Source organism: Prunus dulcis, chromosome 4 (genome assembly GCF_902201215.1).
Source record: "Prunus dulcis chromosome 4, ALMONDv2, whole genome shotgun sequence".
In the NCBI taxonomy this organism is placed as follows: domain Eukaryota; kingdom Viridiplantae; phylum Streptophyta; class Magnoliopsida; order Rosales; family Rosaceae; genus Prunus; species Prunus dulcis.
This window is the reverse complement of record NC_047653.1, coordinates 5,866,061-5,892,430: the sequence shown is the minus strand read 5'-3', so window position 1 is coordinate 5,892,430 and position 26,370 is coordinate 5,866,061. Positions and strand designations below refer to the sequence as shown.

The following is a 26,370-nucleotide window of genomic DNA, read 5'->3' as shown; positions in this document are numbered from 1 at the left end:
CGGAGTGATGTCGGGAATTCCGCAAGATTCGTTTCGAGTTTTGAAAAATTCAGGGTGAGTCTTGTCAGCAGACTTGGCAGATTAAATTAGCTAGCTAGCATTAATCAACATGTCAAAACTTTTATTTATTAAATTCTTTTAATCATGCATGCATCAACAGTACCTTTTCACAAAAGTAATTCCTTTGTTTTACTACTAAATTAAAATTACTAATATGAACAACCATGCTCGACCAAAAAAAAGTTTAAAATAAAAAATAGTTATATTAATTATAAGGTAGTAAACACGAAGCTTTCAGTGTAGAGTAGGGAGAGAGAGAGAGAGAGAGAGAGTAGGTGGCGAATCCTAACTCCAGTTCCTCTGTCTACATTTTTTTTCATTTACTCTGTTTATTTGCTCTTCAAGCAAGAAGCTTCACTTCTCTTTTCTTTTTTTTTCTTTCTTTTTTGTCAAAAAGCAAGAAGCTTTACTTACTGAGAAGAATAATGCTTGAGTTTCAAAGGAAGCATAGAATCTGGGTCGTCCTGCTCTTCAAGTTTGTATAAGTCGGTGCTTGAAAGTTGGAGCCTTTAAGGCTGCCATATTTGGGCTCTCAGAGTTGGAGATTTTGAGAGTATTGTATTGATGGAGGAAGATTGCTGCGCCACGCAACTCATCTATGGAGATGGTAAGTTTAATGCTGATGGGCTCGACAGGTTCGTCAAGGAAGTGAAGCTTGCTGAGTGTGGAGTCTCCTATGGTGTTGTAGCTATCGTGGGTCCTCAGAGCAGCGGTAATTAAAATGAAGCTTTTTTACTTTAATCAATTTAATTGATTGAGCTTGAGCAATATGGCGCAATTAATTGCCTATGAAATCACAGGGAAGAGCGCTTTACAGAACCATCTGTTCACTACAAAGTTTAAGGAGATGAATGCAAACAGTGGAAGGTTAGTTTCTGAGCTTTTCAGTTGATCATATACTCAATTTTCTATTTTTGTTTTTAGATTAGGTGCTATATATGTGTGTCTCTGTTTACTTCAGGAACCAAACTACGAAGGGTATATGGATAGCAAAGTGTGTTGGCATTGAGCCTTGCACGATTGCCATGGATTTGGAGGGTACTGATGGCAGGGAGAGAGGCCAGGTAATCAGCTTTTTGTTAAAACCCCATTTATAAAAAATCAGATTTAATCGCTCTTTGTGCTTCCTGCAATTATATTATCTTCCAGGATGATACATTCAAGAAGCAAAGCACCCTATTTGCTCTGGCAGTTTCAGACATTGTGCTGATAAATATGTAAGCTTACTTTGCGTAGTTTGTTTTAGCAAGACAAAGTTGGTTTGAAATTGGTTTTCAACATCTATAATCCTTGGAAAGAAGCTTTTGATATCATTATTGCTTATTGAGTGTTTAATTAGGACTTTGCCTTTCATGAATACAGCAAAGGCTATTCAAATTATGCACCCATAATTAATGGTCCTCAATCACAGCTGACGAGGCAGGAAATGTTCAAAAGGTGGGCTAGCTAAAATGTACATTAAATCATATCAATCATATCATATGCATGCTTGTTCATAGCTCTATTAATTAATTTTCAATAAGCTTTAATGTAAAATACATATTAAATGCAATCGAAAAACACATACTATCAAAATGAAAATGTACTCATAATTGAAAGTGTAACTATGTTAGAGGTATGCTTCATGCGACTATAACTAGCTCCCTTTGTTGCATGCCACGTGGTGATAGAATTTCAAGAACATATAAAATCAACAAAAATAATTCTTTTCCCGTTTTACCCTCTCACACAATTAATGCATGAATTTTCTCAACTACTTCTGCCCTTTCGTTTCTCTTCCCGTTTAATACTCGTATCACTTCCGTATATATATATTTTCATAATACTTCCGTTTCTCATACATGTCTTAATGACTCGGTAAAATACCATTTTTAAAAAAAGCAAATGTACAATACACGTATATACATATTTTTCACTTTAATACACTTGTTTTTACAAAATTTTGAATAATACAGACAAAATTCATGTATTATACCCATATTTTTTTCACATATTATTGAATTAAAATAATATATATTAAAAGCTTTAAATAAATTATATTAAAATATTATATAGTGGGCGAACTTTACAGTTGTATCTTGCAAAAGTTTTACTGAACAAAACACGTGTGTATGTTATTCTTACTTTTCTCGTTCCATATTTTACTAACTAGGCTATCCACCACAAGAACAAAAATCCTGCATTGATCCCATCTTCTTTCTCAGATTCCATCTTCTAGAAATTGATTCTTCTACCAACAAATAATAAAACAGGGAATCCACCCCTTTTGGTAACACTGTTGGCGCTCGATTTGTTTTTTTTCATAAATAATAAGTTATATGGTTGTGTTGGAGTTTTTACCCCTGGTTCAATAAAAAAACCGAATAAAAAAAGATCTATGTTTGGTTGAGGCGAAAAATAATGAAAAAAAACAAATTATGACTAAGCAAAACCCAGTTTTAATCTTTTCATTTTCCGATTGTCTTTTCCTTGAGCAATTACCAACTTTCACTGTTAAAAAAAAACTGAGGCTAAAGAGAAAGAGGGTGGAGACAGAAAAAGGTTTAGGAATTTTATGGGTTTAGAAGGAGAGAGTTGTGCTCAATATTTTCTTGGACTGGGTGTTCGACCTGGAGCAACTGGTTCTGGATTTTTGGCTCTCGAAGAAGAGAAAGAAAGAGAACAGCGTGGTGAGAGAGAAAAGGAGAAAGGAAAAAGACAAACCTTTACTTGAAACATGACTTTTTATCAGGAAATCAAGTCAATATGATATCACACGTATATATGTATTTTGAAATTAATTTAAGATATTAATTGGAGATTTGGATTATATATGTATATATAGGTCTCTTGACGGGCAAGACAAACCTTTTCTTGAAACATTTTTTCAGGTACTCTAGAACCATGTCTATATCTCTACTGTCTATCCAGCATTGAATGTCGGTTATTGAAATTCTGGTTTCGAATTTATATAGGTTGTGATGAGCTTTGGCATCCCCCGTAAAACGACGTTATTGTTTGTAATACACGATGATTCAAAGGTCTGGGGCATACTTTTTGAGCTTATTAACGGATTATGTTGTCCTCTATAATTTTCTTGTTCCATATTAAATTTTACTTGTTTGTGGGTGTTTGTACTTTAGACCCCGTTTCAACATTGGCACCCTGGTTCGAGGAAATTTATACTGAATGTATTATTCGGTAAAGCGCTAGAGGAGGTAATTTTGTCTTCCGCGCTATGTTGTTTTTATACCTTAGTTGTTCTCTTCGTATCTCTCATATATTGTAAATTCTGCAGATATGGAATGGAGTTCCGAAGCCCCAAGCCCATAAAAGTACCCGCTTCAGTGATCTCTTTAGTGTGAGATCTCTTATATCCTTCTCTACTCTCTGACAGCTTGTGTTCTTTTTAATGTCTTCATTAGAGCTTGTGTTCTTATTGACATTGATAACAACATTCTTTGACGTGAAGGAAGAAGTAGTTGTTATGTCTAGTTATGAAGAGAAGGAGAAGTTTAAGGAGGAGGTAACCTCTCTACTATCAGAAGGGTTGTATATGTTTATTCATTCACGCGTGTGGTAGCATCCACTACAGGGTTGTATATGAAGCTTGTTTCCTAAGTATATGAAGAATTGATAGACGTCCTTCCTATCAGAGAAAACACAGTTCTTATATTTCCTAAGTAAATCCATTCATTGTAAAAGTTTACTATGATACTTACGGGTTATGTCCCGTATCCTGCAGGTTGCTCAACTGAGGCTGCGGTTGTCCCATTCTATTTCTCCAGGTGGGTTTGCTGGTGATAGAAGGGGTCTTGTCCCTGCCTCAGGATTTTCCTTTAGTGCACAACAGATTTGGAAAGTAATCAAAGAGAACAAGGACCTGGATCTTCCCGCTCACAAGGTTAATTTCTTAGTTTCTTTTCTTTCCGTTAGAAAATAATTTGTGGTCTTCACTTAACATATACTGTTGATGATTTAATTAGGTTATGGTTGCCACTGTTCGGTGTGAAGAGATTGCAAACCAGATATTCAATCAATTGATATATGATAAGGTATGTACTCATTTATCTCCATTTTTGAGATGCTTGTATAATATCAGGAAGGTTTTATTGGTCATTTCTTGGATGAACATGAATTAGGGTTGGTTGGCATTGGAAGAAGCTGTCCAAACTGGTCCTGTACAAGGTTTTGGTAAAAGGCTCAGCTCCATTCTAGGCACCTATCTTTCTAAGTAAGTTTCACCCTTGTTTAAATATGTTAATTTAAAATTCCAAAGGTGAACTGTCTGTGTTTGTGATATTCTTATAATTAAATGATGAAAGGAGAGGGATTTGTTAGAACATCTAAGTAGGAGAAGAAACACGCTATGTATCCTTTATTTTCTCTTTAGACGGAATTTATGTACTCTACACCACTTTTGTTTTTAACTTATGAAATATATTGCTCTTCATTTGTTTCATTGTAAATTGGTGGCATAAGATGTGAGGAAGTGCGTACACTAATAATATGCTTTAAAATTCTTTTTTCCCCCTCTAGTTGTAGTAGTTTCAGGTGATCTGATTGTTTCTCTCTCTCTCTCTCTCTCTCTCTCTCTCTCTCTCTCTCTAAAGTAGTCATTCCACACTTTTTATATCGTTGTGCCTACTACAAGAAAAAACTTCTTTTTGCTACCAAATGTTTGGCCACCAACACAACTTTGGTCACCCAATAGGGTTATTAGCGAGGAACTTCTGTGATTTCGTGCCAAAATTTTTGTCAGATTTAGGCATGGGTTAAGAATTCAACCAACAGATTGGTGACAAAATCTTTTTGAAGGGCGTCGAAAGGATTTGGTCGCTTAAAGGTGTTTGCGACGAAAATCAATTTTCCTCGCCTGTTACTTTCGGCCATGAGTCTTCAGTGACAGCCTGGCGATGAAATGTGTTGGTCGCCAAAAGGTTTTTTTCTTTCTTGTTTGTTCTAATTAACCAAACATATATCCTTATGTAAGAGGAAATATTTTTGCTCACCACTTTAACCCAAGGTATATACTAAGCACCCTTCTTAATACTTGATATGTGTCCTTAAGTATAACAATGGTTGACTTTTACTTTGATTTATGTAATCATGGTTATGCTTATAGACACGTGTCAAGTGTTGAGAAGGGTGGTGATTATACACCTTGCGTTAAAGTGGTGAGAAAAAATACTCCCTATGTAAGGGTTCCTTTTTTTGTATTCCTCCAGGTGGAAATAATTATGTCAAAAAATAAAACTTTATCCACTCAAAGTTCTCAGGAACCATACTAAACACGGGGACTAGGGATTAATACTTATGGCCCGATCGACACTCTTCCTTGCCAAAGTAGGAACAAAATCATTTATTATCCATATAAACTGCTTTCAAATAATCCTTTTATCTGAAATTTTTTTTTTTTGGGTCATGCTTTTTGTCTGTAGTTTTGGGTAGTAAGTTAAAATGAAATCATTGTACTGTATATAATAGTCGAAATGTTGAATTAGTGTATTTCTGTTTTATACTTCTGAAATATCAATATCAGATCCTATTAGAGCCCATATATCTACTATTACCTTATAGTTATAGTAGTTTTACATTGTCAATTGGATTGACCACATATTCAAATAGGTTTGAATGCATTTTTCATATGTTACCTAGCAAGCACCAAGCAGCGTTGCCGAGGTGACAGATTATTAAACGTGTATGTGTCTGCTATTATTTGAGTGTGCGTTTTCTATGCATTGGAAGTTTTATTGTTAATGTTGTATGGGCTTTTGTGCTTTCTAGTTCTGACCTTATTTTGTATGTCTTGATCTTGCTTGTGCATCATAGATATGACATAGAGGCCATCTACTTTGACGGAGGTGCAAGGAACTCAAAACGACAACTTTTGGAGTCAAAAATGTTGGATGTATGGCTACTCTCTTCGTCTCTCTAATTTAACAGAGATTTTAGTTAGGTTTTCAGTTGGTTAGACAATCCTTGGAAATAAGGAGGTCGAGACTAGTAGTGGTTTTTAAGTTTTAGAAGCCTCCAAATTATTTTCAATACCACATTACTCGTGTCCCTAATCTCAAAATGAAGGGCATGATAATTAAGCCTGAACTTTCTCCCTCAGGCCCCCTATCAAAAAGTTCTATAATGTGCACCAAAACATCATTCCCGAAGCACGACTCCATGTAATTAGTTACCAAAACCTGAAAGAGACAAAGATCACTATGAGAAACTGAATTGACAAGTGGAGCTTGCTTGTTATGCAATAATCGAAAGTAGCATTGCCTGATCTTTATAGTTCATTTTGTCTTTAGACCCAACTGATTAAACAGTGGGTTGGATTCGGTGAGCTTGATTTGAGGATTCATAGCAGCGCCACGTACTGATGCAAATTATCATACTTCTAATCTCGCTTTGCTCTTAATTTTCCAGTTTGTTTACCGTGCATACACGACCATGTTGGGACATGTACGTTCCAAAGCGCTTGAAGCTTTTAAAGTGAGGCTGGAGCAATCATTAAACAAAGGAAGAGGATTTGCTACATATGCTCGTATCTGTACTCACTCTTCCATGCTTGAGTTTGACAAAGGATGTGCAGGTAATTAACTCGCTTGTCCACCAAACAGAACCTTTGTTTATTTGTACTACTTAACATGTTTCTCCTTTCAGATGCTTCCGTAATACAAGCTAATTGGGATGCTTCAAGAGTTCGCGAAAAACTTCAACGTGATATAGATGCACATGCATCATCCGTTTGTAGTGCAAAGTTGTCAGAATTGAATGTCAACTATGAGGTAATGTTACGATAATCTATTAAAATCTTGGTTATTATATGACTGAGAATACTTTTAAAGTCAAGTCGATAATTTGTTGTCGCTCAAATTTCTCAACGAAAATAACTTTTAAATTTTCAGCAACAACTGTCTGCATCTTTAACTGGACCAGTAAAGACTCTACTTGAAACTGGTGGAAAAGACACTTGGGCTTCAATAAGAAAACTTCTTAATCGTGAAACTGTAGTTGCTATATCAGAGTTTTCAACTGTAGTTGCCGATTTTGAGTTGGACGAAGCAACAATTGCCGAAATGTTGCAACATTTAAGGGATTACTCAAGGAATGTGGTGGAGAAAAAAGCAAGGGAAGAGGCAACGAAAATTATGATCCACATGAAGGATCGGTAAAGGACTTGTTGTCAATATATTTTCGCTTCTTTTTTCGTTGTCATTTTGATTGCTTATCATTTCTGTTAAAATGTCTCAGGTTTTCCACAGTCTTCAATTATGACAGCGATTCAACGCTTCGGGTTTGGACTGGTAAAGAAGACATTACAAGTATTACCAAGGATGCTCGCTCTGCGGTAATCATTGGGAACTTTTATGGAAGAATAGTTATCTGTCCGTTTGTGTTAACGTTTTACTTTAGTTTATTTGATTCTATCTTTCTTGCAGTCTATGAAGCTTTTGTCCGTCATGGCTGCCATCCGCTTGGATGAGAAGCCAGATCATATTGAAAAAGTTCTCTTTTCCTCTCTAATGGAAGGAGCTGTTACTGTTTCATCTTCACAAGATAGGGAAATCGGAGCCTCTGTAGACCCTCTCGCCTCAAGCAATTGGGAAGAGGTACCATTTAATGTGTTTTGCGTTATCTGTAAACTTTTTATCTGATCAAACTGGTTCCTTATTAAAGGTTAATTTGAACTAGGTTTCTTCAAAGAATACCTTAATTACACCAGTGCAGTGCCAGTCCTTGTGGAGACAGTTCATAGCGGAGACTGAGAATAGTGTCACTCAAGCTATTTCAGCACATGTACGTTTTATAACTTCTCTTACCTTACGCTTAACTTCAGTATGTTTTCATTTTCATTTAAGCAGTGCTCCTTCAAGAATAAATGGATTTTGTTTTTCCTAAAACTCTTGCATGGATATAAATTTTGGAGATATGAAATATTGGTGTATTTTCTTGCAAATGCAACGGCAACTAGTAGTGTAAACTTGGGAATAGGTTGGTTGCATTGTGTATGACATTTGGGATGGAGTTCTTATTGATGTAGATTGGATTTGGTTGGTAGTGAAAATAAAAGAAACTTCGTTTATATATGAGGTTATGGAACATATGGAAACACTTACGGCTCATTTGGAACTGCTTCTCTATGCTCATAAGCGCTTTAAAAAAAAAAAAAATATCCAAGTGCTTCTTGGAAAAGCACTTAAAGAACTTCCAAAATTTTTGCCAACCACTGTCAGAAGCGCTTTTAGCCTTTCTAGATGCATTCCCACATAAGTCCTTAATATTGACAAATGAGCTAAGTCTTGTCTGGTGTTTTTCCTTCTAAATGAAAATTGATTATTTTTTAACTATATATTTTTTTTTCATGGTATTTTTCACTAGAATATGTATTTTTCACATATTTTTAGTACGCCTTGAAAGGCATAAAAGGCTTACATCCTATGTTTCTCACGAGAGGTAAAACGCCTCTGCTTAGGCCTTAGCGTTTTCAAACTTTGCTTCTCATACGCATAGAACATATACATAAGTAATTCTGTTACCGATTTAACTAGGTTATGGCTGCTACTGCTCGGTGTGAAGAGATAGCCAACCAGAAATTCAGTCAATTGATCCTCGATGAGGTACTCATTTATCTCCATTTTTTAGATGCTTATGCTTAATATGACCGAGAAGGTTTCATTGCTCATTCCTTATTCCTTGGATGAACATGATTTAGGATTGGTTGGCACTGGAAGAAGCTGTCCAAATTGGCCCCGTACAAGGTTTTGGTAAAAGGCTCAGCTCCATTTTAAGCACCTATCTTTCTAAGTAAGTTACACTCTGGTTTAAATATGTGAGTTCAAAATTCTAAAAATGAACAGGGAGTGGTTGTAACTATCTATGTTCATGATTTTCATATAAATGAAATTATGAAGGGAGGGGGATTTGGTGGAACATCTAAGTAGAAGAGGAAAAACTATGTTTCCTTTCTTTTTCCCTTTAGCAAGCATTGTACTTTGCACCAATTTTGTTTTGTTTAATCTTGCTCTTTAAGAAAAAAAACTTATGAAGTATTGTTCATCATTTGTTTCATTGTAAAAAAAGGAGATTTGGAAAACCAAATACCAGTTAAGCATAGGGTATGTCAATTTTATGTTTCCAAAATGTATGCTATTAGAGCCCATACATCTACTATTACCATATAGTCATAGTGGTTTTACATTGTCTGTTGGATTGACCACTTATTCAAATAGGTTCAATTCACTCTTTCGCATGCTACGTGCTATGTGCATTGTTTTTTGCCTAACCACTAAAACGAGCAAGTACGTAGTGTTTCCTTGTGAACAGATTCTTAAATGTGTATGTGTCTGCTTATTTGTGTGTGTGCTTTCTATGCATTATTGAAGTTTTTATTGTTAGTGTGTTTATGGGCTTGTATTGTTTCCAGTTATGACTTTATTTGTATGTCTTGATCCTGCTTGTGCATCATAGATATGACACAGAGGCCACCATCTACTTTGACGAAGGTGCAAGGAACTCAAAACGACAACTGTTGGAGTCAAAAGCGTTGGATGTATGGCTACTCTCTTCGTCTCTCTAATTTAACAGAGATTTTGGTTAGGTTTTCAGTTGGTTAGACAATGTTTGGAAATAAGGAGGTCGAGACTAGTAGTGGTTTTTAAGTTTTAGGAGCCTCCAAATTATTTTCAATACCACATTACTCGTGTCCCTAATCTCAAAATGAAGGGCATGATAATTAAGCCTGAACTTTCTCCCTCAGGCCCCCTATCAAAAAGTTCTATAATGTGCACCAAAACATCATTCCCGAAGCACGACTCCATGTAATTAGTTACCAAAACCTGAAAGAGACAAAGATCACTCTGAGAAACTGAATTGACAAGTGGAGCTTGCTTGTTATGCAATAATCGAAAGTAGCATTGCCTGATCTTTATAGTTCATTTTGTCTTTAGACCCAACTGATTAAACAGTGGGTTGGATTCGGTGAGCTTGATTTGAGGATTCATAGCAGCGCCACGTACTGATGCAAATTATCATACTTCTAATCTCGCTTTGCTCTTAATTTTCCAGTTTGTTTACCGTGCATACACGACCATGTTGGGACATGTACGTTCCAAAGCGCTTGAAGCTTTTAAAGTGAGGCTGGAGCAATCATTAAACAAAGGAAGAGGATTTGCTACATATGCTCGTATCTGTACTCACTCTTCCATGCTTGAGTTTGACAAAGGATGTGCAGGTAATTAACACGCTTGTCCACCAAACAGAACCTTTGTTTATTTGTACTACTTAACATGTTTCTCCTTTCAGATGCTTCCGTAATACAAGCTAATTGGGATGCTTCAAGAGTTCGCGAAAAACTTCAACGTGATATAGATGCACATGCATCATCCGTTTGTAGTGCAAAGTTGTCAGAATTGAATGTCAACTATGAGGTAATGTTACGATAATCTATTAAAATCTTGGTTATTATATGACTGAGAATACTTTTAAAGTCAAGTCGATAATTTGTTGTCGCTCAAATTTCTCAACGAAAATAACTTTTAAATTTTCAGCAACAACTGTCTGCATCTTTAACTGGACCAGTAAAGACTCTACTTGAAACTGGTGGAAAAGACACTTGGGCTTCAATAAGAAAACTTCTTAATCGTGAAACTGTAGTTGCTATATCAGAGTTTTCAACTGTAGTTGCCGATTTTGAGTTGGACGAAGCAACAATTGCCGAAATGTTGCAACATTTAAGGGATTACTCAAGGAATGTGGTGGAGAAAAAAGCAAGGGAAGAGGCAACGAAAATTATGATCCACATGAAGGATCGGTAAAGGACTTGTTGTCAATATATTTTCGCTTCTTTTTTCGTTGTCATTTTGATTGCTTATCATTTCTGTTAAAATGTCTCAGGTTTTCCACAGTCTTCAATTATGACAGCGATTCAACGCTTCGGGTTTGGACTGGTAAAGAAGACATTACAAGTATTACCAAGGATGCTCGCTCTGCGGTAATCATTGGGAACTTTTATGGAAGAATAGTTATCTGTCCGTTTGTGTTAACGTTTTACTTTAGTTTATTTGATTCTATCTTTCTTGCAGTCTATGAAGCTTTTGTCCGTCATGGCTGCCATCCGCTTGGATGAGAAGCCAGATCATATTGAAAAAGTTCTCTTTTCCTCTCTAATGGAAGGAGCTGTTACTGTTTCATCTTCACAAGATAGGGAAATCGGAGCCTCTGTAGACCCTCTCGCCTCAAGCAATTGGGAAGAGGTACCATTTAATGTGTTTTGCGTTATCTGTAAACTTTTTATCTGATCAAACTGGTTCCTTATTAAAGGTTAATTTGAACTAGGTTTCTTCAAAGAATACCTTAATTACACCAGTGCAGTGCCAGTCCTTGTGGAGACAGTTCATAGCGGAGACTGAGAATAGTGTCACTCAAGCTATTTCAGCACATGTACGTTTTATAACTTCTCTTACCTTACGCTTAACTTCAGTATGTTTTCATTTTCATTTAAGCAGTGCTCCTTCAAGAATAAATGGATTTTGTTTTTCCTAAAACTCTTGCATGGATATAAATTTTGGAGATATGAAATATTGGTGTATTTTCTTGCAAATGCAACGGCAACTAGTAGTGTAAACTTGGGAATAGGTTGGTTGCATTGTGTATGACATTTGGGATGGAGTTCTTATTGATGTAGATTGGATTTGGTTGGTAGTGAAAATAAAAGAAACTTCGTTTATATATGAGGTTATGGAACATATGGAAACACTTACGGCTCATTTGGAACTGCTTCTCTATGCTCATAAGCGCTTTAAAAAAAAAAAAAATATCCAAGTGCTTCTTGGAAAAGCACTTAAAGAACTTCCAAAATTTTTGCCAACCACTGTCAGAAGCGCTTTTAGCCTTTCTAGATGCATTCCCACATAAGTCCTTAATATTGACAAATGAGCTAAGTCTTGTCTGGTGTTTTTCCTTCTAAATGAAAATTGATTATTTTTTAACTATATATTTTTTTTTCATGGTATTTTTCACTAGAATATGTATTTTTCACATATTTTTAGTACGCCTTGAAAGGCATAAAAGGCTTACATCCTATGTTTCTCACGAGAGGTAAAACGCCTCTGCTTAGGCCTTAGCGTTTTCAAACTTTGCTTCTCATACGCATAGAACATATACATAAGTAATTCTGTTACTGATTTAACTAGGTTATGGCTGCTACTGCTCGGTGTGAAGAGATAGCCAACCAGAAATTCAGTCAATTGATCCTCGATGAGGTACTCATTTATCTCCATTTTTTAGATGCTTATGCTTAATATGACCGAGAAGGTTTCATTGCTCATTCCTTATTCCTTGGATGAACATGATTTAGGATTGGTTGGCACTGGAAGAAGCTGTCCAAATTGGCCCCGTACAAGGTTTTGGTAAAAGGCTCAGCTCCATTTTAAGCACCTATCTTTCTAAGTAAGTTACACTCTGGTTTAAATATGTGAGTTCAAAATTCTAAAAATGAACAGGGAGTGGTTGTAACTATCTATGTTCATGATTTTCATATAAATGAAATTATGAAGGGAGGGGGATTTGGTGGAACATCTAAGTAGAAGAGGAAAAACTATGTTTCCTTTCTTTTTCCCTTTAGCAAGCATTGTACTTTGCACCAATTTTGTTTTGTTTAATCTTGCTCTTTAAGAAAAAAAACTTATGAAGTATTGTTCATCATTTGTTTCATTGTAAAAAAAGGAGATTTGGAAAACCAAATACCAGTTAAGCATAGGGTATGTCAATTTTATGTTTCCAAAATGTATGCTATTAGAGCCCATACATCTACTATTACCATATAGTCATAGTGGTTTTACATTGTCTGTTGGATTGACCACTTATTCAAATAGGTTCAATTCACTCTTTCGCATGCTACGTGCTATGTGCATTGTTTTTTGCCTAACCACTAAAACGAGCAAGTACGTAGTGTTTCCTTGTGAACAGATTCTTAAATGTGTATGTGTCTGCTTATTTGTGTGTGTGCTTTCTATGCATTATTGAAGTTTTTATTGTTAGTGTGTTTATGGGCTTGTATTGTTTCCAGTTATGACTTTATTTGTATGTCTTGATCCTGCTTGTGCATCATAGATATGACACAGAGGCCACCATCTACTTTGACGAAGGTGCAAGGAACTCAAAACGACAACTGTTGGAGTCAAAAGCGTTGGATGTATGGCTACTCTCTTCGTCTCTCTAATTTAACAGAGATTTTGGTTAGGTTTTCAGTTGGTTAGACAATGTTTGGAAATAAGGAGGTCGAGACTAGTAGTGGTTTTTAAGTTTTAGGAGCCTCCAAATTATTTTCAATACCACATTACTCGTGTCCCTAATCTCAAAATGAAGGGCATGATAATTAAGCCTGAACTTTCTCCCTCAGGCCCCCTATCAAAAAGTTCTATAATGTGCACCAAAACATCATTCCCCAAGCACGACTCCATGTAATTAGTTACCAAAACCTGAAAGAGACAAAGATCACTCTGAGAAACTGAATTGACAAGTGGAGCTTGCTTGTTATGCAATAATCGAAAGTAGCATTGCCTGATCTTTATAGTTCATTTTGTCTTTAGACCCAACTGATTAAACAGTGGGTTGGATTCGGTGAGCTTGATTTGAGGATTCATAGCAGCGCCACGTACTGATGCAAATTATCATACTTCTAATCTCGCTTTGCTCTTAATTTTCCAGTTTGTTTACCGTGCATACACGACCATGTTGGGACATGTACGTTCCAAAGCGCTTGAAGCTTTTAAAGTGAGGCTGGAGCAATCATTAAACAAAGGAAGAGGATTTGCTACATATGCTCGTATCTGTACTCACTCTTCCATGCTTGAGTTTGACAAAGGATGTGCAGGTAATTAACACGCTTGTCCACCAAACAGAACCTTTGTTTATTTGTACTACTTAACATGTTTCTCCTTTCAGATGCTTCCGTAATACAAGCTAATTGGGATGCTTCAAGAGTTCGCGAAAAACTTCAACGTGATATAGATGCACATGCATCATCCGTTTGTAGTGCAAAGTTGTCAGAATTGAATGTCAACTATGAGGTAATGTTACGATAATCTATTAAAATCTTGGTTATTATATGACTGAGAATACTTTTAAAGTCAAGTCGATAATTTGTTGTCGCTCAAATTTCTCAACGAAAATAACTTTTAAATTTTCAGCAACAACTGTCTGCATCTTTAACTGGACCAGTAAAGACTCTACTTGAAACTGGTGGAAAAGACACTTGGGCTTCAATAAGAAAACTTCTTAATCGTGAAACTGAAGTTGCTATATCAGAGTTTTCAACTGTAGTTGCCGATTTTGAGTTGGACGAAGCAACAATTGCCGAAATGTTGCAACATTTAAGGGATTACTCAAGGAATGTGGTGGAGAAAAAAGCAAGGGAAGAGGCAACGAAAATTATGATCCACATGAAGGATCGGTAAAGGACTTGTTGTCAATATATTTTCGCTTCTTTTTTCGTTGTCATTTTGATTGCTTATCATTTCTGTTAAAATGTCACAGGTTTTCCACAGTCTTCAATTATGACAGCGATTCAACGCTTCGGGTTTGGACTGGTAAAGAAGACATTACAAGTATTACCAAGGATGCTCGCTCTGCGGTAATCATTGGGAACTTTTATGGAAGAATAGTTATCTGTCCGTTTGTGTTAACGTTTTACTTTAGTTTATTTGATTCTATCTTTCTTGCAGTCTATGAAGCTTTTGTCCGTCATGGCTGCCATCCGCTTGGATGAGAAGCCAGATCATATTGAAAAAGTTCTCTTTTCCTCTCTAATGGAAGGAGCTGGTACTGTTTCATCTTCACAAGATAGGGAAATCGGAGCCTCTGTAGACCCTCTCGCCTCAAGCAATTGGGAAGAGGTACCATTTAATGTGTTTTGCGTTATCTGTAAACTTTTTATCTGATCAAACTGGTTCCTTATTAAAGGTTAATTTGAACTAGGTTTCTTCAAAGAATACCTTAATTACACCAGTGCAGTGCCAGTCCTTGTGGAGACAGTTCATAGCGGAGACTGAGAATAGTGTCACTCAAGCTATTTCAGCACATGTACGTTTTATAACTTCTCTTACCTTACGCTTAACTTCAGTATGTTTTCATTTTCATTTAAGCAGTGCTCCTTCAAGAATAAATGGATTTTGTTTTTCCTAAAACTCTTGCATGGATATAAATTTTGGAGATATGAAATATTGGTGTATTTTCTTGCAAATGCAACGGCAACTAGTAGTGTAAACTTGGGAATAGGTTGGTTGCATTGTGTATGACATTTGGGATGGAGTTCTTATTGATGTAGATTGGATTTGGTTAGTAGTGAAAATAAAAGAAACATCGTATATATATGAGGTTCTGGAACATATGGAAACACTTATGTCTTGTTTGGGATAGCTTCTCTAGGAAGTATTTCTGCTCAAAAGTGCTTTTAAATAAAAATTCCAAATGCTTCCTGGAAAAGCACTTAAAGCGCTTCTAAATTTTTTGCCAAACAAGCACTTTTAGCCCTTCTAGATGCACTCCCAAGTAGGTCCTTAATATTGAAAAATGAGCTAAGTCTTGTCTGGTGCTTTTCCTTCTAAATGAAAATTGATTATTTTTTAACTATATATTTGTTTTTCCTTGTATTTTTCACTAGAATATATTTTTTTCACATCTTTTTAGTACGTCTTGAAAGGCATAAAAAACTTACATCTTATGTTTCTCACGGGAGGTAAAACGCACCAGCTTAGGCCTTAGCATTTTCAAACTTTTCTTCTCATACGCATAGAATGAAAGGACCCGCCCCGAATTTTCCCAAAAACCCGAGACGAACCCTTTGGAATTCCTGACATCACTCTGATGCCGGGCCCACTTACTAAAGACCGAGACTTTCTGCCGAAATTTTGGCAGAGTCGCCCCTATAAATTGGACATTTCCCAAAATTTATACCTGCATGAAAACACAATTTATATTCTCAACTGGCAGCATGCACAATATAATTTCATGCAATTCATGCAAATGCCCTTCGGCCTTCCAATAATTCTCAACCAACTACCAACAATTTCAAATACCCCTTTATGACTAATATTTAGTCTGCGGCTGCACCTAATAACCTTAGGCTGCCTACGTACCCTCACTGAGGGATCAAGCCACACGTAGTTCTTCCATAAAACCTAATTCCACACTCAAGTGATACCTCAACTCCTTTCTCTGTATTACACAAAATCTCCCCATACGCCGGTACAACCAACGCCACGTATGGGGTCTGTCAACACGCCGGATAACCTACGCCACGTGCGACCATGCCATACTATCACATATCTCCCCATACGCCGGAACAACCAACGCCACGTATGGGGTCTGTCTCAACGCCGGATAACCTACGCCACGCGAGACCTGCACGTCATATCACATAACTCCCCATACGCCGGTACAACCAACGCCGCGTATGGGGCCTGTCCCAACGCCGGATAACCTACGCCACGCGGGACCTCAACATCATATCACAAATCTCCCCATACGCCGGTACAACCAACGCCACGTATGGGGCCTGTCTCAACGCCGGATAACCTACGCCACGTGAGACCTGAACATAATATCACATATCTCCCCATACGCCGGTACAACCAACGCCACGTATGGGGTCTGTCTCAACGCCGGATAACCTACGCCACGCGAGACCTGACTTTCACTTGGTAGTGCTAGTAGTTAATCCAAAATCCGGGGAGGTATTTAAGGTAGTGCATATAGCACTCCAACTGACATTCTAGACTCTGTTGTATCCTTGTACAACCATATAATTATATTTTAATTCTAATATTGCGTAAGCCCCAACAATAGTCTAGTACCCGATAATCCCCCTAGGACGGTGAGATTACTTCGGGAGACTCACGGTCAACCAAGGGTCAAACTACCCTAACCCTGGTCAAACGGGCCCACGGGGACCACGACCTCCAAACTCCGATCCGAAAGTTCCTATGGGCTCTATAAATTATAGGACACTCGTCCTACCAGTTTGGTTCAGATCGGACGGTCGGATCGCTCACGATCGCACGATCTAACGGTTAATATAAAAGATAAACTTTAAAATATTAAATCGGAACATCCGGGGCTCCGATTCACCATCCGTGAATTCCTACACGATCCTAGAAATACCTAGTTTAACATATATTAAATTTGGGTCCATCCAACGGTCCCAACCTATCGAACCCGGATAACGCACAATAGGCGATATCCGTTCGATAGTCAAACGATGTCCGAATTGAGATCCGCGAAATCCTACGCGCTCGTGACGGCACGAGGACCTCAAAACTGGACAGAGACGCGCCGCCCACCTCGCCCACGCGCCGCCACACGCGCGGGCAGACCGGGTGCCCAAAGCGATAACGCTTCGCCGGAAAATCTCAAAACCACGGCTCCAAACTCCTACCCTAGGTATAACACCCTATTTGGAGCCACTTTTGTTCTTGGGCAACCCCCAAAAAGTGGCCGGAAATGGCCAAACACGGCGGCCGAAGTTCGGCCGAATTTCAATTCGAAAATCAAATTGCCTACGCTACGAATCGATCAATTCCTACCCAACCATCAGCTAGAGCATGAAGAGAGGATGAATTTTCATACCTTGATCGCCAGAAATGGCGGCCGGAGGAGGGAGATCGAGCTCCTTGAATTTTGGGTTAAATTCGGTCGGATTTTTGCATTTTCCGGCGAGCACAGGTGGTTCCGGTGGCTGAGATTGGTCGGGATGGAAAGAGGAGGATGGCACGGTTCTTTTGGGACCGGTGCCACCCCAAGTGGTGGCCGGATGCGGCGGCGGCGGCCCAAAAACCGCCGCTGTGAACAGTAACTCGGGGGGGGGGGGCTGTTCTGCGCAGGGAGAGAGAGAGAGAGAGAGGGAAAAATCAGATTTTTATAAAAAATCCCATTTCGAAATATTTACGGTTATGCCACTGAACTTGTTTTGCTCGTAACTTCTTCGTTCCAACTCCGAATTGGGCCCACTACATGTCTACGAACTCGTCTCAGTGAGACCTATCCAAAAATACAAGTCACGGTCCCAAACTCTCTCCGGTTAAAAATATGACTAAAATACCCTAAAATAATTAAATAATTAATTACGGGTTAAATTCGGGAAAATTTGGGGTCGGGGTGTTACATAGAACATATACATAAGTAATTCTGTTATTGATTTAATTAGGTTATGGCTGCTACTGGTTGGTGTGAAGGGATAGCCAACCAGAAATTCAGTCAGTTGATCTTCGATGAGGTATGTACTCATTTATCTCCGTTTTTTAGATGCCTATACTTAATATGATTGAGAATGTTTTATTATTCATTCCTTGGATGAACATGATTTAGGATTGGTTGGCATTGGAAGAAGCTGTCCAAATTGGCCCCGTACAAGGTTTTGGTAAAAGGCTCAGCTCCATTTTAAGCACCTATCTTTCTAAGTAAGTTACACTCTGGTTTAAATATGTGAGTTCAAAATTCTAAAAATGAACAGGGAGTGGTTGTAACTATCTATGTTCATGATTTTCATATAAATGAAATTATGAAGGGAGGGGGATTTGGTGGAACATCTAAGTAGAAGAGGAAAAACTATGTTTCCTTTCTTTTTCCCTTTAGCAAGCATTGTACTTTGCACCAATTTTGTTTTGTTTAATCTTGCTCTTTAAGAAAAAAAACTTATGAAGTATTGTTCATCATTTGTTTCATTGTAAAAAAAGGAGATTTGGAAAACCAAATACCAGTTAAGCATAGGGTATGTCAATTTTATGTTTCCAAAATGTATGCTATTAGAGCCCATACATCTACTATTACCATATAGTCATAGTGGTTTTACATTGTCTGTTGGATTGACCACTTATTCAAATAGGTTCAATTCACTCTTTCGCATGCTACGTGCTATGTGCATTGTTTTTTGCCTAACCACTAAAACGAGCAAGTACGTAGTGTTTCCTTGTGAACAGATTCTTAAATGTGTATGTGTCTGCTTATTTGTGTGTGTGCTTTCTATGCATTATTGAAGTTTTTATTGTTAGTGTGTTTATGGGCTTGTATTGTTTCCAGTTATGACTTTATTTGTATGTCTTGATCCTGCTTGTGCATCATAGATATGACACAGAGGCCACCATCTACTTTGACGAAGGTGCAAGGAACTCAAAACGACAACTGTTGGAGTCAAAAGCGTTGGATGTATGGCTACTCTCTTCGTCTCTCTAATTTAACAGAGATTTTGGTTAGGTTTTCAGTTGGTTAGACAATGTTTGGAAATAAGGAGGTCGAGACTAGTAGTGGTTTTTAAGTTTTAGGAGCCTCCAAATTATTTTCAATACCACATTACTCGTGTCCCTAATCTCAAAATGAAGGGCATGATAATTAAGCCTGAACTTTCTCCCTCAGGCCCCCTATCAAAAAGTTCTATAATGTGCACCAAAACATCATTCCCGAAGCACGACTCCATGTAATTAGTTACCAAAACCTGAAAGAGACAAAGATCACTCTGAGAAACTGAATTGACAAGTGGAGCTTGCTTGTTATGCAATAATCGAAAGTAGCATTGCCTGATCTTTATAGTTCATTTTGTCTTTAGACCCAACTGATTAAACAGTGGGTTGGATTCGGTGAGCTTGATTTGAGGATTCATAGCAGCGCCACGTACTGATGCAAATTATCATACTTCTAATCTCGCTTTGCTCTTAATTTTCCAGTTTGTTTACCCTGCATACACGACCATGTTGGGACATGTACGTTCCAAAGCGCTTGAAGCTTTTAAAGTGAGGCTGGAGCAATCATTAAACAAAGGAAGAGGATTTGCTACATATGCTCGTATCTGTACTCACTCTTCCATGCTTGAGTTTGACAAAGGATGTGCAGGTAATTAACTCGCTTGTCCACCAAACAGAACCTTTGTTTATTTGTACTACTTAACATGTTTCTCCTTTCAGATGCTTCCGTAATACAAGCTAATTGGGATGCTTCAAGAGTTCGCGAAAAACTTCAACGTGATATAGATGCACATGCATCATCCGTTTGTAGTGCAAAGTTGTCAGAATTGAATGTCAACTATGAGGTAATGTTACGATAATCTATTAAAATCTTGGTTATTATATGACTGAGAATACTTTTAAAGTCAAGTCGATAATTTGTTGTCGCTCAAATTTCTCAACGAAAATAACTTTTAAATTTTCAGCAACAACTGTCTGCATCTTTAACTGGACCAGTAAAGACTCTACTTGAAACTGGTGGAAAAGACACTTGGGCTTCAATAAGAAAACTTCTTAATCGTGAAACTGAAGTTGCTATATCAGAGTTTTCAACTGTAGTTGCCGATTTTGAGTTGGACGAAGCAACAATTGCCGAAATGTTGCAACATTTAAGGGATTACTCAAGGAATGTGGTGGAGAAAAAAGCAAGGGAAGAGGCAACGAAAATTATGATCCACATGAAGGATCGGTAAAGGACTTGTTGTCAATATATTTTCGCTTCTTTTTTCGTTGTCATTTTGATTGCTTATCATTTCTGTTAAAATGTCTCAGGTTTTCCACAGTCTTCAATTATGACAGCGATTCAACGCTTCGGGTTTGGACTGGTAAAGAAGACATTACAAGTATTACCAAGGATGCTCGCTCTGCGGTAATCATTGGGAACTTTTATGGAAGAATAGTTATCTGTCCGTTTGTGTTAACGTTTTACTTTAGTTTATTTGATTCTATCTTTCTTGCAGTCTATGAAGCTTTTGTCCGTCATGGCTGCCATCCGCTTGGATGAGAAGCCAGATCATATTGAAAAAGTTCTCTTTTCCTCTCTAATGGAAGGAGCTGTTACTGTTTCATCTTCACAAGATAGGGAAATCGGAGCCTCTGTAGACCCTCTCGCCTCAAGCAATTGGGAAGAGGTACCATTTAATGTGTTTTGCGTTATCTGTAAACTTTTTATCTGATCAAACTGGTTCCTTATTAAAGGTTAATTTGAACTAGGTTTCTTCAAAGAATACCTTAATTACACCAGTGCAGTGCCAGTCCTTGTGGAGACAGTTCATAGCGGAGACTGAGAATAGTGTCACTCAAGCTATTTCAGCACATGTACGTTTTATAACTTCTCTTACCTTACGCTTAACTTCAGTATGTTTTCATTTTCATTTAAGCAGTGCTCCTTCAAGAATAAATGGATTTTGTTTTTCCTAAAACTCTTGCATGGATATAAATTTTGGAGATATGAAATATTGGTGTATTTTCTTGCAAATGCAACGGCAACTAGTAGTGTAAACTTGGGAATAGGTTGGTTGCATTGTGTATGACATTTGGGATGGAGTTCTTATTGATGTAGATTGGATTTGGTTGGTAGTGAAAATAAAAGAAACTTCGTTTATATATGAGGTTATGGAACATATGGAAACACTTACGGCTCATTTGGAACTGCTTCTCTATGCTCATAAGCGCTTTAAAAAAAAAAAAAATATCCAAGTGCTTCTTGGAAAAGCACTTAAAGAACTTCCAAAATTTTTGCCAACCACTGTCAGAAGCGCTTTTAGCCTTTCTAGATGCATTCCCACATAAGTCCTTAATATTGACAAATGAGCTAAGTCTTGTCTGGTGTTTTTCCTTCTAAATGAAAATTGATTATTTTTTAACTATATATTTTTTTTTCATGGTATTTTTCACTAGAATATGTATTTTTCACATATTTTTAGTACGCCTTGAAAGGCATAAAAGGCTTACATCCTATGTTTCTCACGAGAGGTAAAACGCCTCTGCTTAGGCCTTAGCGTTTTCAAACTTTGCTTCTCATACGCATAGAACATATACATAAGTAATTCTGTTACTGATTTAACTAGGTTATGGCTGCTACTGCTCGGTGTGAAGAGATAGCCAACCAGAAATTCAGTCAATTGATCCTCGATGAGGTACTCATTTATCTCCATTTTTTAGATGCTTATGCTTAATATGACCGAGAAGGTTTCATTGCTCATTCCTTATTCCTTGGATGAACATGATTTAGGATTGGTTGGCACTGGAAGAAGCTGTCCAAATTGGCCCCGTACAAGGTTTTGGTAAAAGGCTCAGCTCCATTTTAAGCACCTATCTTTCTAAGTAAGTTACACTCTGGTTTAAATATGTGAGTTCAAAATTCTAAAAATGAACAGGGAGTGGTTGTAACTATCTATGTTCATGATTTTCATATAAATGAAATTATGAAGGGAGGGGGATTTGGTGGAACATCTAAGTAGAAGAGGAAAAACTATGTTTCCTTTCTTTTTCCCTTTAGCAAGCATTGTACTTTGCACCAATTTTGTTTTGTTTAATCTTGCTCTTTAAGAAAAAAAACTTATGAAGTATTGTTCATCATTTGTTTCATTGTAAAAAAAGGAGATTTGGAAAACCAAATACCAGTTAAGCATAGGGTATGTCAATTTTATGTTTCCAAAATGTATGCTATTAGAGCCCATACATCTACTATTACCATATAGTCATAGTGGTTTTACATTGTCTGTTGGATTGACCACTTATTCAAATAGGTTCAATTCACTCTTTCGCATGCTACGTGTGCATTGTTTTTTTGCCTAACCACTAAAACGAGCAAGTACATAGTGTTTCCTTGTGAACAGATTCTTAAATGTGTATGTGTCTGCTTATTTGTGTGTGTGCTTTCTATGCATTATTGAAGTTTTTATTGTTAGTGTGTTTATGGGCTTGTATTGTTTCCAGTTATGACTTTATTTGTATGTCTTGATCCTGCTTGTGCATCATAGATATGACACAGAGGCCACCATCTACTTTGACGAAGGTGCAAGGAACTCAAAACGACAACTGTTGGAGTCAAAAGCGTTAGATGTATGGCTACTCTCTTCGTCTCTCTAATTTAACAGAGATTTTAGTTAGGTTTTCAGTTGCTTAGACAATCCTTGGAAATAAGGAGGTTGTGATTAGTAGTGGTTTTTAAGTTTTAGTGGCCTCTAAATTATTTTCAATACCACATTACACACTCGGGTCTCAGGAACCCATCTCAAAATGAAAGGCATGATAATGACGATTGGCAGCCTAAACTTTCTCCCTCATGTGGCCCTAAAAGTTGTAAAATGTGCAGGAAAACATCATTAACGAAGCATGACTTCTTCTAATTAGTTACCAAATGCTTAGATTGACAAAGCTCACTCTGAGAACTTGAATTGAGAAATGGAGTTTCCTTGTTATGACTTGAAAGTAGCATTGCCTGATGTTTATAGTTGATGTTTATAGTTCAGATTGTCTTTAAACCAGAACTTATTAAAAGGTGGGTTGGATTTAGTGTGGTGGGTTTTGAGAATTCATAACAGCCACTAATGTCAGTTATCATGCTTATTTTAGTTTAAATCTCCCTTTACTCTTAATTTTCCAGTTCGTTTACCCTGCGTACACGACCATGCTGGGACATGTACATTCTAAAGCGCTTGAAGATTTTAAAGTGAGACTGGAACAATCGTTAAACAAAGGAGAAGGATTTACTTTATCTGTTCGTACCTGTACTCAGTCTTCTATACTTGAGTTTGACAAAGGATGTGCAGGTAATTAACATGTTTGTCCACCAAACAAAACCTTTGTTTTTAGTACTCCTTAACATGTTTCTCCTTTCAGATGTTGCCATACAACAAGCTAATTGGGATGCTTCAAGAGTTCGCGAAAAACTTCAACATGATATAGATGCACATGCATCATCCATTTGTAGTGCAAAGTTGTTAGAATTGAATTTCAATTATGAGGTAATCTTATAATAATCTATTAAAATCTTGGGTATTATATGACTTAGAATACTTTTAAAGTTGTGTTGATAATATGTTGTTACTCAAATTTCTTAACGAAAATAACCTTTAATTTTGCAGAGACAACTGTCTGCATCTTTAACTGGACCAGTAGAGGCTCTACTTGAAACTGGTGGAAAAGACACTTGGGGTTCAATAAGAAAACTACTTAATCGTGAAACTGAAGTTGCAATATCAAAGTTTTCAACTGCAATTTCCGATTTTGAGTTGGACAAAGAAACAATTGCCAAAATGTTGCAACATTTAAGGGATTACTCAAGGAATGTGGTGGAGAAAGTTGCAAGAGAAGAGGCCACAAAAATTATGATCCACATGAAGGATCGGTAGAGGACTTGTTGTCAATATATTTTCTCTTCTTTTTTCCTTGTCATTTTGGTTGCTCATCATCTATGTTAACATTTCTCAGGTTTTTCGGAGTCTTCAATTGTGACAGTGATTCAATGCCTCGGGTTTGGACTGATAAAGAAGACATCAGAAGTATTACCAAGGATGCTCGCTCTGCAGTAATCATTGGGAACTTTGTGAAAGAATAATCTGCCTTTTTGTGTTAAAGTGATATTTTAATGTCTTTTATTATATATTTCTTGCAGGCTTTGAACCTTTTGTCAATCATGGCTGCCATCCGCTTGGATGAGAAGCCAGATAATATTGAAAAAGTTCTCGTTTCTTCTCTGATGGATGGAACTGTTACTGTCTCATCTTCACAAGATAGGAGAATAGGAGCTTCTGCATACCTTCTTGCCTCAAACACCTGGGAAGAGGTACCATTTTATGGATTTTGGTTCATTTGTATAAGTTTTCTATCATCAAACTGGTTTCTTATTAAAGGTTAACTCTGAACTAGGTTTCTTCAAATGACACCTTAATTACTCCAGCGCAGTGCAAGTCCCTGTGGGGAGAGTTCAAAACAGAGACTGAGTTTAGTGTCACTGAAGCTATTTTAGCACAGGTATATTTTATAACTTCTTTTGTATGGATTTGAATTATGGAGATCTAACTAGTGATGTATGTACTTGGAAATGCAATGGACAAGTAGTCGTAGAAACTTTGAAATATGATGTGTGCATTGTGCATGACATTTGGGGTGGAGTTCTTATTCATGTAGATTGGATTTGGTTTAGTAGTGAAAAAAGAATGAAGTTCCGGAACGAAACACTCAATATTGGAAAATGAGCTAATTCTTGACTTGGTAACGGCAAGTTTATGTATTCTTGTTTTTCTACAAAGAAAACCCGGCATCCTAATATTTTTAACCGATGTTTATGTTTAGAAGTTCAATCTAATCCTGCAAACGTATGTATGATGCTGTTTGCTTTTGTATTCTCAGGAGGCTTACAAACAGAGTAACAACTGGTTGCCTCCTCCGTGGGCTACTATGGCGATTGTCGTTCATGGTTTCAACCAATTTATGCACCTTTTAAAGTAATTATGGCCGTTCATAGTACTAAGTTTGTGCACAGTGTTAATTACTTGGAAGTCCCAACTGTCTTGTCCGTCTGTCAAACAATGTTCCTTTTCTATTCAAATGAAACAGTGGTCCTGTTTGTTGCATATTTTGTTTAGAATAAACGATTAGTTTTTATTGATAAAAAAATGAAAGTACAAAGTAACGATGAGTAAAACAAAACGGTACAACATATTTAATTGATCTGAAGAGAATCAAGCACAACTAAAATTTGACTAAAATCCTCGATTATGCAACTAGAAGCACATGTACTCAAACCTGCAATGCAGATTTGCCGCGTAACTACAGAAACATCAAATTCGTATTGAAAGCCAAAAGCTAAATAGAAATAAAATAACCTAAAGATAAGACAAACCACAACAAACTTCTAAATAGTTCATGAGTTATTAGGCTTAAACAAACTCCAACAGAGCAACCCGAAGAGAGACATAGCGCCATATCAGCTATCGTAAACTCGACGCAAGCCGACATCGTCCTTAAATGCATGGGCCAAAAGATGACAACTATTTCATGGCCATAACATCATTTCAAGGCAAATACTTCCACATCACAAAACAAAATAACTAAGAAGGTGGGGAAGGGAGGGAAGGAGAGGTGAGGTGACGAGGAGAAGAAAGGGGAGGCGGGTAGAGAGGGAGGCCACTGTGGGAGGGTGGCTGAGATTTTACCTTAGGGTTTTTCTGTCACAATAGTATACTCCTTATTGAGTTTAAACCAAAGCTCCCTAGTTTTATCTACAAGGGGGAGGGAAAATTCTCTCTCACACGCTACCAAAGTGTTATGATGGTTAAAATATAAAACTACTTGTTTGTCAATCAATACCATTTTCCACTAGTTTTTGTTTTGATTTTTATTTTATAAAAATGATATTCTATTTTAATATACTCTAACCTACGGGAGAAGAGATTTAAACTCGGATGCATAGTGAAAAAAATATTCACTCTAACCAACTTAGCTAAGCTGACCCCTGCTGGCCATGTAAGTTTTATTCTTAAGAATGCAGCACGAGCAGAGGACATTGAGAAAATGATAAAACTGGACATAAAGCCCATCACTCCCT

At 37.2% G+C, this 26,370-nt stretch overlaps 2 protein-coding genes across 2 annotated transcripts; both read left to right on the top strand.

The window, feature by feature from the left end:
* The first annotated feature begins 624 nt into the window (after window positions 1–624).
* Window positions 625–9,619, top strand: LOC117625178 (protein ROOT HAIR DEFECTIVE 3 homolog 2-like). Its single transcript, XM_034356784.1, has 22 exons — window positions 625–772; window positions 861–927; window positions 1,022–1,124; window positions 1,210–1,277; window positions 2,885–2,930; window positions 3,015–3,080; window positions 3,183–3,257; window positions 3,338–3,400; window positions 3,512–3,565; window positions 3,785–3,943; window positions 4,026–4,094; window positions 4,182–4,273; window positions 5,872–5,950; window positions 6,466–6,631; window positions 6,703–6,827; window positions 6,948–7,210; window positions 7,294–7,390; window positions 7,482–7,652; window positions 7,735–7,839; window positions 8,592–8,660; window positions 8,756–8,847; window positions 9,511–9,619. The coding sequence occupies exons 1-22, from the start codon at window positions 625–627 to the stop codon at window positions 9,617–9,619; spliced, it is 2,286 nt and encodes a 761-aa protein (XP_034212675.1).
* Window positions 9,620–10,131: 512 nt separating this feature from the next.
* On the top strand, window positions 10,132–25,370 carry LOC117625177. Its single transcript, XM_034356783.1, has 34 exons — window positions 10,132–10,273; window positions 10,345–10,469; window positions 10,590–10,852; window positions 10,936–11,032; window positions 11,124–11,294; window positions 11,377–11,481; window positions 12,234–12,302; window positions 12,398–12,489; window positions 13,153–13,234; window positions 13,750–13,915; window positions 13,987–14,111; window positions 14,232–14,494; window positions 14,578–14,674; window positions 14,766–14,936; window positions 15,019–15,123; window positions 18,245–18,313; window positions 18,406–18,497; window positions 19,161–19,242; window positions 19,758–19,923; window positions 19,995–20,119; window positions 20,240–20,502; window positions 20,586–20,682; window positions 20,774–20,944; window positions 21,027–21,131; window positions 21,884–21,952; window positions 22,048–22,139; window positions 22,799–22,880; window positions 23,425–23,590; window positions 23,661–23,785; window positions 23,906–24,168; window positions 24,252–24,348; window positions 24,436–24,606; window positions 24,690–24,794; window positions 25,173–25,370. The coding sequence occupies exons 1-34, from the start codon at window positions 10,132–10,134 to the stop codon at window positions 25,269–25,271; spliced, it is 4,512 nt and encodes a 1,503-aa protein (XP_034212674.1). The 3' UTR covers window positions 25,272–25,370.
* The last annotated feature ends 1,000 nt before the right edge of the window (window positions 25,371–26,370 follow it).

Bases quoted from the DNA above. Each gene is read 5' to 3' on its own strand.
- LOC117625178 (XM_034356784.1), top strand. From the start codon at position 625: ATGGAGGAAGATTGCTGCGCCACGCAACTCATCTATGGAGATGGTAAG. The intron at 1,278-2,884 runs GTAAGCTTACTT...ATGTATATATAG, and splicing joins GACATTGTGCTGATAAATAT to GTCTCTTGACGGGCAAGACA. The intron at 7,391-7,481 runs GTAATCATTGGG...TCTTTCTTGCAG, and splicing joins CCAAGGATGCTCGCTCTGCG to TCTATGAAGCTTTTGTCCGT.
- LOC117625177 (XM_034356783.1), top strand. From the start codon at position 10,132: ATGTTGGGACATGTACGTTCCAAAGCGCTTGAAGCTTTTAAAGTGAGG. The intron at 11,033-11,123 runs GTAATCATTGGG...TCTTTCTTGCAG, and splicing joins CCAAGGATGCTCGCTCTGCG to TCTATGAAGCTTTTGTCCGT. The intron at 13,916-13,986 runs GTAATTAACACG...TTCTCCTTTCAG, and splicing joins GTTTGACAAAGGATGTGCAG to ATGCTTCCGTAATACAAGCT.